The sequence below is a fragment of the Pelmatolapia mariae genome, linkage group LG10_11, assembly GCF_036321145.2.
Source record: "Pelmatolapia mariae isolate MD_Pm_ZW linkage group LG10_11, Pm_UMD_F_2, whole genome shotgun sequence".
NCBI lineage: Eukaryota > Metazoa > Chordata > Actinopteri > Cichliformes > Cichlidae > Pelmatolapia > Pelmatolapia mariae.
In genome coordinates, this window is record NC_086236.1 from 10,989,905 (window position 1) to 11,004,428 (window position 14,524).

Genomic DNA, 14,524 nt, shown 5'->3' on the forward strand with positions numbered 1-14,524 from the left:
CTGCCTGCCTGCCTGCAGAGTTCAGCTCGGTAACCAATCACGTGTAGAGAAGCAAGAGAGTGCAGGCACAGCAAAACATAAACAGGGTTTTCTTTCTTTCAGAACATCCAGAACCTCCTTTACAGACGTCTTGCTGTGTTGCTACAAAAATGAAGGTTCTGTGTTTTAAAGCTGTATATTAAGGCAGTGAGGCCAGCCATGCAGCCCTGCTCTCTGTTAGTCGAGCAAACGGGCTGATTTATACCTCTGTGTGATTTAGTGTTTCAAAGGTTAACATACTTGCAGCCGTAGCTGCTGCAAAAGCGTAGGCCATATCCAAAACTGACCAATCAGATCGGCTCGTGTGGCTGCCGCTGCGTGCGTGCGTGCTGTCTGGGAGGCTGACGTGGGTGAGTCATTCAGATTTTTTATCTTGTTTTGTTTTTTTGGAAGGTGCATGCAAACTTTGCAACAGGAATACCCACAACCCCTTTCATGCAAATCCTCACATTAGTTTTTTTTTTCTTCCCCCCACCACAGAGGTATAAATCCACCATAAGACGTGTCCCTACCCAATCAGCTTTATTCTTTTCCCCTGCGACCCCGCTAAGGCCCGCCTCCTGCAAGAGTTCAACAGCAAACTGAGAAGTCAAAGGCACACAGCAGGCCAGAAACTAGAATGCATGCACCACATAAGTTTATTCGTTGTATTAAAGAACACTGGCATTGAGGGTGTCAGAAACAACAGATTTCATGAGACTGATCCTGTTCTTGGTTTCACTTGCACAGAAATCACACCAGAGAGCAGGTTCTAATTAAATGGTTTTCTCCTTACAGAAAACAAAGCGTGAATAGCTTCTGCTGATTCCTCGCTTTTATTTTAATGTATCTGGGAGCTCAGATTGGTATAAATCAATGACCCAAGAATCCAAGGGGAGGATGTTATTTCAGAAAATACCATTTGCATCACTAGAACTGCAGTTTTAGAGGGTTTTTTTTAGGGGGTGGGGACATTTTTTTTCTTCCAATTTTCTTTTTTGTGTGTAATTCAGCACAGTTTTCAGTGCATTTTTAGAGCTCGCCACAAGAAATCACTGTTTTCCGTAAACTGCGGTAAACCAGTAACAATGGAAAATGATGTTCACTGCAGATACTGCAACATTCCCTGCCTTGCACACCTTTATTTTTCCATTTTAAAAAGTGGGAGAGCTTTTGCATATCCCTGCTTTTGTTTTCAGTCGGCTCAGGAAATTAGTCATATCGGCTTGTTTTTCTTCTCACTCTGAATAGGCTCATGAACACAGGGGAGGGAGGAATAAGAAGAACATGTTCTTACGTAGTTGTCCCTAGCAGACCAAGTTGGGTAGAGCTGCATGTGCAGTTGTCTTTCCTTTCTGGCCAACTCGTAGTACTTGGCCTGTTCCTCCCGGGTCAGTGCGTGCCACTGGAAACACACACAACAAAAGGAAGGTCAGTATTTTCACAGACTTGCCTTTAAACGGTTTTTGGGTTTTGGGCAAAGTCTTTGATAATGGCTTTGAACTGATCTTGATGTTGAGAATATACAAAAAAGTGAAAATAGTACAAAGAGAGAAAATTAAATGTTATTTTTCTGTGTGGAATATGTGCTCATCTTTTACTATAAATGAATTTTAACGGAGATTTTTATGACAACAGGACGGTTTTCCTCTTTCTACGGCACAGATGAGCTGGATGTTGTTTTTAAATGTTTCTTCATCGCGTGTTAATTTGCATTTGCTGCCGTCGGTGGTTTCCTGAAGTGTTCCTGAGCCTTTACTGTGATAACAATCGCAGAATCATTTCTGTTTTTAATACAGCGCAGCCCGAGGGCCCCAGGCTCAGTTTTCCAGGCCTGTGCTCAAATCCTTTGACTCTCCTAATGATGTTATGTACCGTAGACACAGTTTTACATTTAGGAGGGTAATTCTTAAACCTTGTTAACTACTGGCCATTGAAGTCTTTAATAAAATGATAAACCTCTCTCCATTTTTCCAAAAGAAAGGCAGTGCCTCTCTGGGACGCTCTCTTGATAACATAATCATGTAAGGATTTGGAGGATACAGTGGTTTGAAATGTCGGCTCACAGGAGGACGCTTCCTGGTTCGAACCCTCTGTGTGGAGTTTGCATGCTCTCCCTGTGCCTGAGTGGGTACTCCAGGTTCAATAAACTGTAACTCCTCTTACTTTTTTGCACTACTGCATGAGAATAAGGGGGGATGTGGCTGAGGAAAAACGGGTCATCTACTAATCGGAAGGTCAGTGGTATGATTCCCAGCACCCATGAGCACTGGAGTGTGTGTGTGTGTGTGTGTAGTGGTAGAAAGTGCTGTGAGTGTGCAGGTAAAGTAGAGAAGTGCTAGATAAGTACCAGTCTGGTAAGTGAGGGAAACAGAGTTCACATTACCTCTCATGTTCCTCATGTGTGAAATTACTGACTGACCTGGAAACAGGATTAGTCTGCTTTTCAATGTGCGTGCCTGTGTGTGTGTGTGTGTGTGTGTGTGTGTGTGCGTCCCTCACCCTTCGTCCCAGGATCTGATTGATGGCTGCGCTCTCTTTTAATGTGCACTCGGCGATGACCTTTGCCCTCATCTCCTTCATGTAAAGCATGAAGGCGTTCAGAGGTTTCTTGATGACCGGCTTCTTGGGCTCCTTCTCCCGCTTGGGCTCCACCTGTGGCTTCCTGATGAAGACGTGGGGTGAAGGAATGAGGCTGTGAGAACTTTATAGTTTCTTACACTTTGACAAAGGGTGGAGCCATGAATATAAATGTACCTAAAATGGAGCGAGGGGTATACTTACACGTACATGCTCCTGTCATACTGCTCGTGCTCCTGTTTGCCTGTAGGGGGCACTATGGCTGGATGGGGGATCCCTGTAGGATGCATGCCCGATGGGCCGAGCATCAGCGAGTGAGAAAACCTGGTGCAGGGTAAAAAGAAGAAAAAAAAAGCAGAGGAAAGGGGGTGGGGGGATAAGACAGAGAAAGGGGGGGTGACAAAAAAGGTGAGTTCATAGAGATGCACTGAGGATAGGAGGCGGCAGGGCGGTAAGCATCAAAGCAGGAGCGACAGTTTTATGTAAGCAGTGAGCCTGAAAGCATGGAAAGTCCACTGGGCTTCATATCAGTGTTGTTTGTGTTTCATCTTGTGTCTACAGCTGAGTAAATGCAATACAGAACACGGGACAAATGTGACTGCAGTGTGACAAAGAAGCTCTTTAAAGTTTATTTTTGTGTAAGAGTGATGCCATCATTTATCACCACTAGAGGGTGACCAAACATTACTGAGCGAGAGAGAGGGGAAGTGGGCGCTGAGGGGAAAACGCTTCTTCATGTGTCACACACCTTGACTCGTAGGGAGTAAAAATGCATTCCACCAATCATGATGTGATCTAGCTTTGTATTTCCCTCATATTTTCCTACCTGTTTGCAGGTTAGTTATGCGATATCTATCAGTAATTTGTCCCTAATTGTTCCATTTTGGGTTGTTAAACACTGTGCCTCTTGTCAACAGACCAGAGTCACTGACAACAGGCTATGAGGAATCCCCAGCCTGTTATGCCAGACAGGCTGGGGATTCTTCACCTATTTTAGGCAACTAACACAAAGAGAAAGCATCTGTGTGTTGCAAGCAGAGATCTTTAAGGGTTCGCAAATTTGACTCAACACAAAAACCCTCTTAAACTCACAGTGGGCTCACACTTAATTTTCCCGTGCGTGTGCTTGCAAACATGAAAAGCATCTGCAATGACGACTGAAAGAACTTTCTTTTTTTAAAAACATTGAAGTTTTTACAGCGAGATAAAGACAAGACACAATTACAACCAGAACAAAGCTTAAGGGCAGCGAAAAAGAAAAAATAAAGCAGCTGTCCTAATGGTCGTTTCTATTTCTGTGTGTGTGTGTGTGTAACATTTCATATTCTGCAGCAGCGATTAGCTTGGCTTGACTCAGCTTGTTTTTGGCGAAACACTGAACTGGTCCTGTTTACAGCACACTGGCTCCAATAGAACATTTTACAGAAGCTGTCTAAAGAAATCGGCCCGAACATGAGTTTGCCACGGTGAATGGAAAACGCCTGCTCAGACGTTTGAAATGTGCTATAAACAGGAGTTGGTGATGCAGAGCGTTGCCCTTTTTTTTCCCCCCAACCCCAACTCGGATCGGGTTGGCTCAAGCTGGCCAGTCGGCTACGGTACCTGGAGTAGGACGATGCGCTGGGGAGATTGGAGGGGTAGGGCTGCCTGAATCCACATGGGGACAGGGCAGGATAGACAGGCTGGCTCTGCCTGCCACAGCACAGCAGAGGGAAGAGACGGGAGCAGAAGATTTTAATTTAACAGGTAAAAGTTTTTTTGTCGTTGCCCTTAATGGTTAAATTAAGGAATTAGGTGGAAACAGATTCATTAAGGTCACCTAATGGAATGCTTCCAGAACCATTATTCCACTGCATAATCTTCCAAATTCCCAACAAACTTCCTTTCCCCTGAAATTTGCTGTCATTCCTGTGCCTTTCCCATCCTTTAACATAAATTGTTGTCTCTTAATCTGGTGGAAAGTTTTGCAGAGATGCTTTCAAACACTCATTCAGCTTTTCTTTTTTGTTCTGTGCGTGCTCAGGCATACATTTCTTCAAGTCACCCATGTACATTTCATACCGCACTGCATTTGAATACGCAAACAAAACAGAATTAAACCCAAATAAAATAAACTTCAGGACTTTTGTGTTATTTGATGGTTCTAACATAAAGTTAATTCGCAATCCTTAATGCCCGTCGTGATGCTGTGATGCACGGCGGTACCCCCTGGAAAGCCTGGATCAGCACTGTTGACAGCTGTGCGTCAATACTTGACTTACTGGGAGCACAAACAAATACTCACACTGTGGGAGGTCGCGGGTGGGGAGCGAGTGTAGGGAAAAGCCTTTGATATGTAGAAAAACCACACCTCTCCCCCCCCAAAAGAAAAAAAAAAACCCTACCTCCAGAGAGCAAATGCAACCATCCTCCCCTTCGACTGACTCATCCTGGTGTTTGTGAATGTCAGCACACGCTCGCTCGCTCCAATCCACATCTACCATTTACACCACCTTTGCAATCATCATCATTATCATCACACTCTGCTATCTCCTTTTAATCTCTTCCTCTTTGTTTCAGCTGTATCTGTTCTCAAGAGGTTTTTTACATTTAGAAAAGCCCAGCAGCAGAAACCCTAAGATGGGATGAGATCCGGAGATTACTGGCCTCAGCTCCGGCTGTAACCCTGTTTCAGCTGAGGCCACGCTACGACACAGTTTAGACAAAAGCAGTTCAAACTAAATGACCCATCCTGTAATGAGTAATGAGTCAAACAGTCCACTAGTCAGTCCAATCCTCTTTAATCCATAGCCATTAAAATAAATTAAGTTCCCATGTTATGCATTTAGGGTTTCCCCCCTTTGTTTAGTGTGCTCTATAGCTCCTTGTGCTCTGCAAAGTTAGGAAGCCACAGAAAGCACTGCTGCTGTGCCACCCGAAGCTCCTCGTTTGTAGTCCAGGCTTTTCTCGTGACTTATTTACATCACCATGTAACAAGCTTGCATAGTTCACACCTAGCCCTAACAGCTCCTTCAACATGCTGGCAGTCAAAACAATGAGCAGCTGCCTCCCAACCTGCACCTGACTTTTATTTTTGATTGCATTGTCCTTGCAACCATAGAGAAAAAAAAGCTCAGTTGCTTGTTAGGAATCATCTGACTGTAAACCTGTTAAAAACTTGAGGCACACTCAAGTTAATACCCACTTCTACAGTTTGATAGAAATTGATCTGGATCTGCTGCAAAATGTACTCAGTTATTCCTTTGCCCACTCACCACCTCTCCATTAACTTTAATAAAATTCGGCTTAGTAGTTTTGTTTTAATGCGATCTCGCTGACAGCTACTTGGTCTCCGCCTTGGTGGAGGAATAAATGGTCACGATGGGGTTAGTTTTGGAAACAATGTCAATGCATGAAACCAATGTGTGACGTATTAACCTCTGCGGGGGGCCGGGGGGTTATTAGCCTACAGCTCTTAAAGGGCTGAGTCTACACTTGAAGAGCTATGGTATGCAACAAATACACTCATTTTTGCCAGGTCAGCTGACCAGCCAGTGCACACTAGGCTTTTAAAAAGGGAAGCCTTAAAGAACCAAGATCTAAAACAGTGTTTCAAGCGGGCGCAGTTTTTTTTTCATGTTTTTTCTTCAACATTAAAGCATCTAAACCCATTTTAGTAGACTCCCAAAATTCAATCATGAGCTTTTAAATGAATACAATATTAATCTAATTGCCCACTCCTCATGTGGACCTTCATTTGTCCCTACAAGAAGAGAGTTTGATGCTTTATCTCCAAAAGAAACCGCAACTGCTCTGATGTCAAGACCCTCAAAAAGACTTCAGGTGCTTTCTCAAAGGGTCCATAAGTACAGTATAATTGTTTTGGATTAACAGAGTTAGAATTGGTCACATGACATTCAATCATCAATCAGACCTCCATACTTGTAATTTAAGCTGCTCATTGATAGAAGATAAGGTTATTAGTCATGTTCTTCATATTCTTTTATTTGTTATTTTTCTGTTCTCTGATAACAGCTTACAATTTTGATTTTAAATGTCTGCATCGCTTAAAGCAAGACTCTTTGGTCAGCAGGAGGTAAAAGCTTATATAATTCCTGATGTAATGTATTTAACCAGCCAGCAGGCTAAAGGGACGGTTGGAGGTGGTCGTGGAGGGACGGGACTTAAAGAAAAAAGAGAGAAAGAACAGAAAACAACAGTTTGACATTTAACTGCTCATTCTCCATGTTATCCCCGCCTCCTCCTTCCACAAAGAAGCACACTATAAGGGGCCAAAACAAAGCAGATAATCTGGGTTAAAGGAGATTAACTGTTAGTAATACTTAGGAAAATCCATGATGAAGTGCTCTTGTCTGAAAAAGATAAAACCCCTGGAAATCACAGACTTGAGAAACGTCTAGGGACATGCAGCTCGTCCTACAGAAGCACAAAAAAAAAAAAGAAAACACAAAGAAAAAAAAATAAACACACACACATGTAAGCTAATGCCCACAAAAACTTTTTAAGCTTTCATCCCAAATCTCCATGACATTTGATGTAAGCCTTTAACTATTCTAAGAGGGGATTTGTCCAGGCACAGATGCTGTAGGTTGGAATAAATGGATTTGTGTTGATCCATAAATCAATGGGAAGTTTGACATTATAAGTTCACAATCAACCAGCATGACATTGGAGGCTCACAATCTGCTCTGAATGGATGGAAACCTGGATGACTGAATATGGAACAGATGTGCCCGTTTTAGGTGTCCAGCGTAGCTTTCTGCATCGCCGCTGTGGTCGCTCCGAGCCCATGAGAAACAGACTTAAGGAATTCTATCACTAAAAATACAGTGCAGTGGCTACAACTCCAAAACAAACATTCTCTTCATTGTTTGGAAATCTTTGAACCCACCCGATTGTGATGTTTGTAGCCATCAGGACATCTTTAAAGACGTGTTTCATAGCAACATCCTTCAGTTTAAAGACCACAAAACGCTTCTTTATATAGAGAGAAAATGTGCTGCAGAGGACTTTCTTGAGGCCAATCACCATTACTTTGATTGACATTTCATTTAAAATTTGCAGCTGTCGACACTCATTATGTTTTAACCAGAGGCCACGGGTCGAGGCCCTCAACAAACAGGATCAAAGGCTGTGGCTTCCATGACAACGGGTTATCTGAGCTGACACCAGATGAACCTGTGATGTATGCACATCGGCATAGGTCAATGAAATGATAACGGTGTTTGGGAAAAACCGGGGATAACAGTTTGGAGGCCACTGCGGCTCCTTTAATCAGGCTGAAAGAGGAACATTTGTGGAGTTAAGGGTTAGTTACAAGTTTATGATGGGAAACCTGGTCCAGAAGAAGCCTAAACTATAAAGACGACATTCACGTATCTTTGATATTTCTGACCAACATTTTAAAACACAAAAGATATGCAGTTTACTATGATTACTATGCTGGAGCAAAGTATAGTGTAGCTTTAATTTGTGGCTTCAACTAATAATTCTTTTCGATATTTCTCTTTGACAATTTTAGTCTATAGCAGGGTGCCAAACATAAGGTCCAGGGTCTAGAATTGGCCTGCCAAAGACTGCAATATGGCCCACTGGATGGCTTTGGAAAATGCAACATTTTATTTAGATTTTTAACTGCGTTTTCATTAGTTGTATGGCTTCTCCATGGCTATTTAAACTTCACAGAAGAAAATAAGTAATAGATAAACAAATAACTACCAGAGAGTTCATCTTTTTTTACTGTATACTATAGAAATGTATGACTTTTACAGTGGGTTCATAGTTAAAAAAAGAAGAAAAAAAAATTCAGTAATTTCTGTAATTTTAAACATGCAATTCTTATAATTGAAAGCCAAAGCCACATGTCTTTATCCTGTAGAAAAACTGAGCTGTACTGTTGAAACTGCACTTCTTTTTCTTATACTAAAATATGTCAGGGATTAAATGTGCAGTTAAACTTCTTTACACTGACAGATCAAAGTGGGACACACAATGGGTTTGACATCCCTATAGGTTTACAGGATGCTGGAAAATACTGAAAAATGTCCATCAGACATCACCAAAGCATAGAAAACATGAAAAAAACCCATTGGATAGAGAGGGTAGGGCATTGTTTTGTCCCACTTTTAGTTAGGAATGACACAAATGATCTAAAGTCCTGTGCAGACAGCCAGACATGCAGTTCTTTTCCAGTGCAAGGCTTCAACATCTGGTCACTTTTCCATAATAGCCACAGCAGCAATTTTACCAAGTCAGACCTGGTAACGTTTACAGAACATAACACAAGTCTGAACTGAACACAGTCGCATTAGCAGACAGGCACGCACAAGATTACAGCTGTAAATCTCTATCATGTGTCCCTGAATTGCCCAGCTCACTATAAAACACAACTGTTTGGAAGAGGGACGCAAATATCGATAACACGCACACCATGACATTACATTTTAAATCAGCTGCAGCGAGATGAGGACTTTTCTCAATTACTATTTCTTGCATTTTCACTATTTCCCCATCCATAAGAGAGATCTATCTCAAGAGTGTGAATGTCTCACAGTACTGAAGCACAAGTACAACAAATGGTGTGAATACCAAGGAGAGACAGAGAGAAAGTCTGTGCTGTGTCTGAACTTTGATGTGAGCACCTGAATGACATCCCTTTAACAGACTGGTGAAGGTTGCAAAGGTACGTATCGCCCGTCTGATTTAAGAAAGGGGCTAATTTGACTCACCAACTCATCGAGGGAGTGATCTGGCTGACGCCACCAGGAGGGAGGGAGTAATATCCTGAGAGGTCCTGGGACTGATGCCTGTGAACGCCTGGAGGACACACAGACACACACACATTAACATCATTGTAATCAGGGTTTTCTCAGTGTTTGAACATCCCCAGCCCACAGGTCTGATGGGTTTAGCAGTGTAAGCAGCACAGGAACCTGGCATTAAACACGTTAACACACTGACTCACGTATTCTCGGTCACTGTGGCATACTCTGTGTGTGTGTGTTTGTGTCTTCCACTAGAAACCAATGATGCCAGTCGGTTTCACTGGTTTATTCTACACAAGTCGGGGTCTGTCGTAAAAGCGGCCACATTTTAAAAACCCACAACGACACGGGCAGACGCACACCCAGACGAGCATCCAAACAAACACTCTTTGTCTCTACTTTTAGCAGAAATGTTTTCGAACAAAAGAAACACAGACTGCTTGACTCTGTGCCCTCACACAGAAAATATCCAGTCTCTCTCTTTCTCTCTCTCTCTTTGTGCCCTTCAAAGGAAGTCATTTGTCAACAGGCAGCACCTAGCACTTAGCGCGGCCCGGCTGCTAACCTGTGTTTGCAGCAGAGGAATGCTCTAGATGACTGTAATTTGGCCGCGGCTCCGGGCCTGTTTCGGGACCCCGAGCCGCTATAAATCTGGATGACAGGAACGAGACTGAGTCAGTCGACCTATCTCACCACTCAACCCTTCCTCCCATTCCTCTGTCTGTCCCACCACGCCCTTCCTCCCTTCTCCTCTTGTCCCTCATCCCTCCCCTGGTGCCCTCCACCCTTCCACTGTCCGGGTTCCTCTTATTGCTTGTCTCTGCCCTGCTTCTCACCCCATCTTGACCCTTTTGCCTCTCTGTTTCCCATCCCTCGCGTCTCTCCCTCTTTCATTAAAGACCCCTTTCATCCTTTTTTCCTCGTCATTACACCTTCATTCCTTGTCATCCTCCCCTCCCCTGCACACCTTTCGAGTATTTAATGGCGACGTTTTCAAGTTGCAAGCCTTCATCGGTCTCTCTCTGTTCTGGCTTCTTTTTAAATAATGTCATTCAGTAATTCACAGTTTTATTCATGCAGCTTGTGTGAACAAACTTCACCTTGTGTGCACGATGAAGTGTAAGTAAGCAGTTGAGTATTTAGTTAAACTTGTTAAGCTTCACTCACAGAGAATATCTAAAAATGCTGCAGTGAGTGCTTGACTCAAACTGGTTCGCAGCAGTACAGTAATGATTAGCTGACCAGCCAAAGTAGCCACAGAGCGCGCTCAGTATGCCGCTTTGTATGTATATCAAGAAGAAGAAGGGACTTTTGGGCTGCTGCAGCCACTTCCCTTCAGAGATTGTTCAACATATAGAAGTTTTTGATGAGGGGTAAATTCCATTTATTGGAAACATCAGGCTTACATTCAGAGTGTGCTCGTACTGACGAAAAACTGATGCTGCACAATAACAGTCGCACAACCAACGGCAGCAAAACAAGGGTCGGGGGTGGGTGGAGGGGGGACTTTTTGTTGCGTGGCAAAGTGCTGTATCATTTTGCAACAATTTGTGTCATCCGAGACAATAAGTACAAGTAGATTTTGGGTGCCACTTATGGGTTACTCTGCTTGTTTTGCTGTTTCTACCTTTAATACAATTTTTTTTACTCTCTTTTATTATGCTTTATAGTTTTTACACTGTTCCACTACATGAAACTACATGAATTTTACTGTATCACATTCAGATTTGATGTACTTAAAAATAATATTAGTTAAATAACTTATTTTTACTTTTACTCTCTATTTTTTTTTGCTGTAGCTTGTGTTCTTTTTTTTACCTTGCTGAGATATTTGTTTAGTCATTATTTGAGGTTTGGAAGCATTCACTTATACACAGTTCTCCTGAAATCTTGCCACAGCATTTCAATCAGGCTGTGGTCTGGACTTTGACTGGGCCGTTGCAACACCTCGATTCCTTCGGATTACAGTCCTGTTGAATCATTGAGTTTTGGCCCAGTTCTAGTCAGACAGACGGCTTCACATTTGACTCTACAGAGGAGTTCATCATCGATTCAACCTAACCCATGCTGCCACGTTCTTTTTTCTGGCAACACATCCAAACAAGCCATACTTATTCAGTCTTTTTCTAATTGTACGGTCATGAACTTTAACATTTAACAGCCTCTAGAGTCTGAAATGTAGCTCTTGAGTTTCTACAGTTTTTCTGAGCATTGCACAGTCTTGTGACATTCCTGCAGAGGAGCAAACTACCAAAACCGCTGTTACAGAGATGCTAACACTGGTTCACGATTAATGATTGATGAAATGGATTTGATTAGCAGTGCCTGGCTGCTACGTACCCCCTAAAATTCTATGGAAATAGTAAGCACGCGCTTTCTTTTTTCCACTTTAATATTTTGTTGTAGTTTGTGTTGAAACGTTTTGCTGCTATAAACATATGAATTACATGATAAATGAGGTATATGCTATCTTAACAAGGGTATAAAGTTACAAAGTGGCATTTTTCCCATACATACTCATAGGTGACTCATTGCGACTACTTTAGATGTAACTGAAACCCTGCGAGATTAAGAAATGTGTCAGAAATGTCTGCTGCAGTGCTAAAAAGGTGAAGGTACAGAACACATCTGCGTACATAAAAACTCTGAAACAGAAGTTAAGCATGAAAAAAAAACTCCTACAGGTACTTGTATGTATGCTAAACTGCTAGACTGCTGAGAACACGGTCACACTGTGTTTTATTTTCAACTGCAGCATGAAAGCCTTTTCATATCTCTACCATTTCCTCTCTGAGGCAACAGCGACTGAGGCTCATGGGTATTGTAGTGTTTTGTAGGCATCTGCCATGCCAAACTGACATTTCTCAGAAGTAGTGGCTGAAATAATTACATCTGGTGGCCACAAATGAAATTATCCAGGACTCCACACGCACACACCTTGGAGCATGCAGCTTGCAGCACCGTGTTAAAAAACATTTGCTGCCTCAGAAGAACAATTGCACAGTCTCACCAGTATCACCAACATGGGCCATTTTGTCCCTTTGTTAGTGACAATCTGAATGTGCCCTCATGTGAGTTTCACTATCAACACGGTTAACTTAAAGATGCTTAATCTGATGAGAGTATCAGACTGCCTAGTTAACCCCTTCGAGCGCAAATGTTCTGAAAACACGTGATCGGCAGTAATAACAACAGCAGATGCTAATACTTCTTGTGATATTGAAACTTAACATCCTTTTTCGAAATTACCCATTTTCCCTAAAATGACTGTATGGTAAACATCAAAGTCGAAATCCTACATTCGAACTGCACACAAGTTTTTATTTTAGCAGTTAATCTTCACACCTTAATGCGAAGGAAACTTGATGATGGTTTCTGTAAGTCACCTTTTTGCCCTTGCTATCAGTTTGTCTGCTGTTGGGAAACCTGAAGGGGAAAATTAGCAGCAGTAATGGGGCAGTTTTCTTTGGAATGCCCCTTTTAGCGCGGCCGTCTAATAACAACTACAGCAACTATCTCACGGTCTCCATGTTGGCGTCTCGGGAAACACTTCAAAGAGGAACCATTTGAGTCAAAGTGGCTGCGTGTGAGCTCAGTATTAGAACGTGTGCATGTTAAACTGAGAGTCGAGAAGCTGAAAATAGTATTCCTGCACTGATAATGTGCCGCGGTGGTTATAACCACTGAGAGTGAAAGCGATGCAGCATCTGAGCCATTAAATGACTTGACAACCAGCCAGTGTGGTGTACATAAAAGAGCCCAAAGACCAGAAGAAACTGTGCAGAGTTTTGTTACAGTAAGGGCAGTAATAAGTGCTGACAAATTTTACACAAGTACTGGAACTGTTTCTTTCTTTCCTTTTTTTAAGCGCAAACATCAAAAGCTGCAGTAATAGTAAAAGTCAGTTTTTTACAGTGTAAAACTACAGATTGGCGAATATGACTCTTATTTTTTTTCTTATTATTCATCGTCGATACACAGTTTCTCCTTTTAAGCAGGGTGACTCACACTCTCGCTTCCAATTCAAAAAAATGTAACAGCTAGCACAAACAGGCTCCGATGACCCAATTTAAAATAATTTGACGCTTTGCATTTTTACCCCAATTTAACTCTATTATTTTAACTCTTGCGCTCATTCGTCTTTACACTCTTTTCACTGCGTCTCTCTTGCACAGCGACTCGTTTCTTTTCAAAATAAAGCGATCGCTTAATGAAGAAAAGCACTACAGGTTAAAGAGTCTCAAATAGTTAATAGTCAGCACTTTAAACTGATGTGACTGTAATATAATCAAATTTACTTGCATTAATATAGGCATTTTAATCCCACATTCATGCAGCACTTTATTCTAAACACTTCAATAACGTCATCTACCTCACATTCACAGCCAGTTTAATCACCTGTTAGCCTGCATGTAATGTAGGACTGTGGGAAGAAACCCAGGCAGGTACAGTGTGAACACATGGGGCCTTCCCAAGCTCCACATGGGAAGGCCCCAGTCGGGATTCGAACCAGGAACCTCCTTGATCTGAGATGTTTATGTCTCAATTACTCTGGTAAGCTTGGAACTATAATCACTATTTAAAAAATACGATTAAATAAATTTGTGTTAACAACTATTCATTTGTTGCAAATAAACATAAATAAATAAAAAGTTGATTTCCAGCCTCGTCAGCTATTTCACGTTTGGCACTCCAGAAGTAATCAAAGCTTGCTATGTGACAACAGACTGTCTCACACATGCACTCCCCTTCCGATTTACAGTAATACATACAATAGCATACAGTAAGTGTTAATCACATGGCAGGGTGATGGTAATCAGGCATGTTTCACTTCTCTGTATTTTATAATCTATTGTCTGGGCAAATATTGTCTTCCTTTTTTCCCCCCACTTGAGAAACATTGCCAGGTTCAGTCTTACTGTATCACGGTCTGAACTAGAAATTGTTGTTCGTGTCTTTATGTCATCATCGCGTCTTTACTGTAATTCCTTGTTCACTTGTCTCAATAAAACCTCGAGTCAAATTTGAACCTTACGTACTCTCATTTAACACTGTTGCTAATTCAGCTGCTTCAGAGTCCACTTTAAGATTCTGGTATTTACATCCCTGCATCCACAGCAGGTCCCTAAGGTTTTGTGGACTACTAGAGACTCTGTACGTCG

At 42.1% G+C, this 14,524-nt stretch overlaps 1 protein-coding gene across 4 annotated transcripts in view; it reads right to left on the reverse strand.

Annotated features, from left to right (window-relative positions):
* tcf7 (transcription factor 7) overlaps positions 1 to 14,524 on the reverse strand; it is a 72,334-nt gene that overhangs the window by 8,562 nt on the left and 49,248 nt on the right. For 2 of the 4 annotated variants that reach the window (XM_063485584.1, XM_063485583.1), the window contains exons 5-9: positions 9,327 to 9,414; positions 4,201 to 4,290; positions 2,803 to 2,922; positions 2,521 to 2,683; positions 1,316 to 1,423 (exon numbers count right to left, since the gene is read on the reverse strand). In XM_063485584.1, coding sequence (XP_063341654.1) covers positions 1,316 to 1,423; positions 2,521 to 2,683; positions 2,803 to 2,922; positions 4,201 to 4,290; positions 9,327 to 9,414 — 569 coding nt within the window. Of the gene's footprint in view, positions 1 to 551; positions 600 to 1,315; positions 1,424 to 2,520; positions 2,684 to 2,802; positions 2,923 to 4,200; positions 4,291 to 9,326; positions 9,415 to 14,524 lie in introns of all 4 variants that reach the window. The other 2 variants (XM_063485582.1, XM_063485586.1) reach the window with 2 other exon arrangements.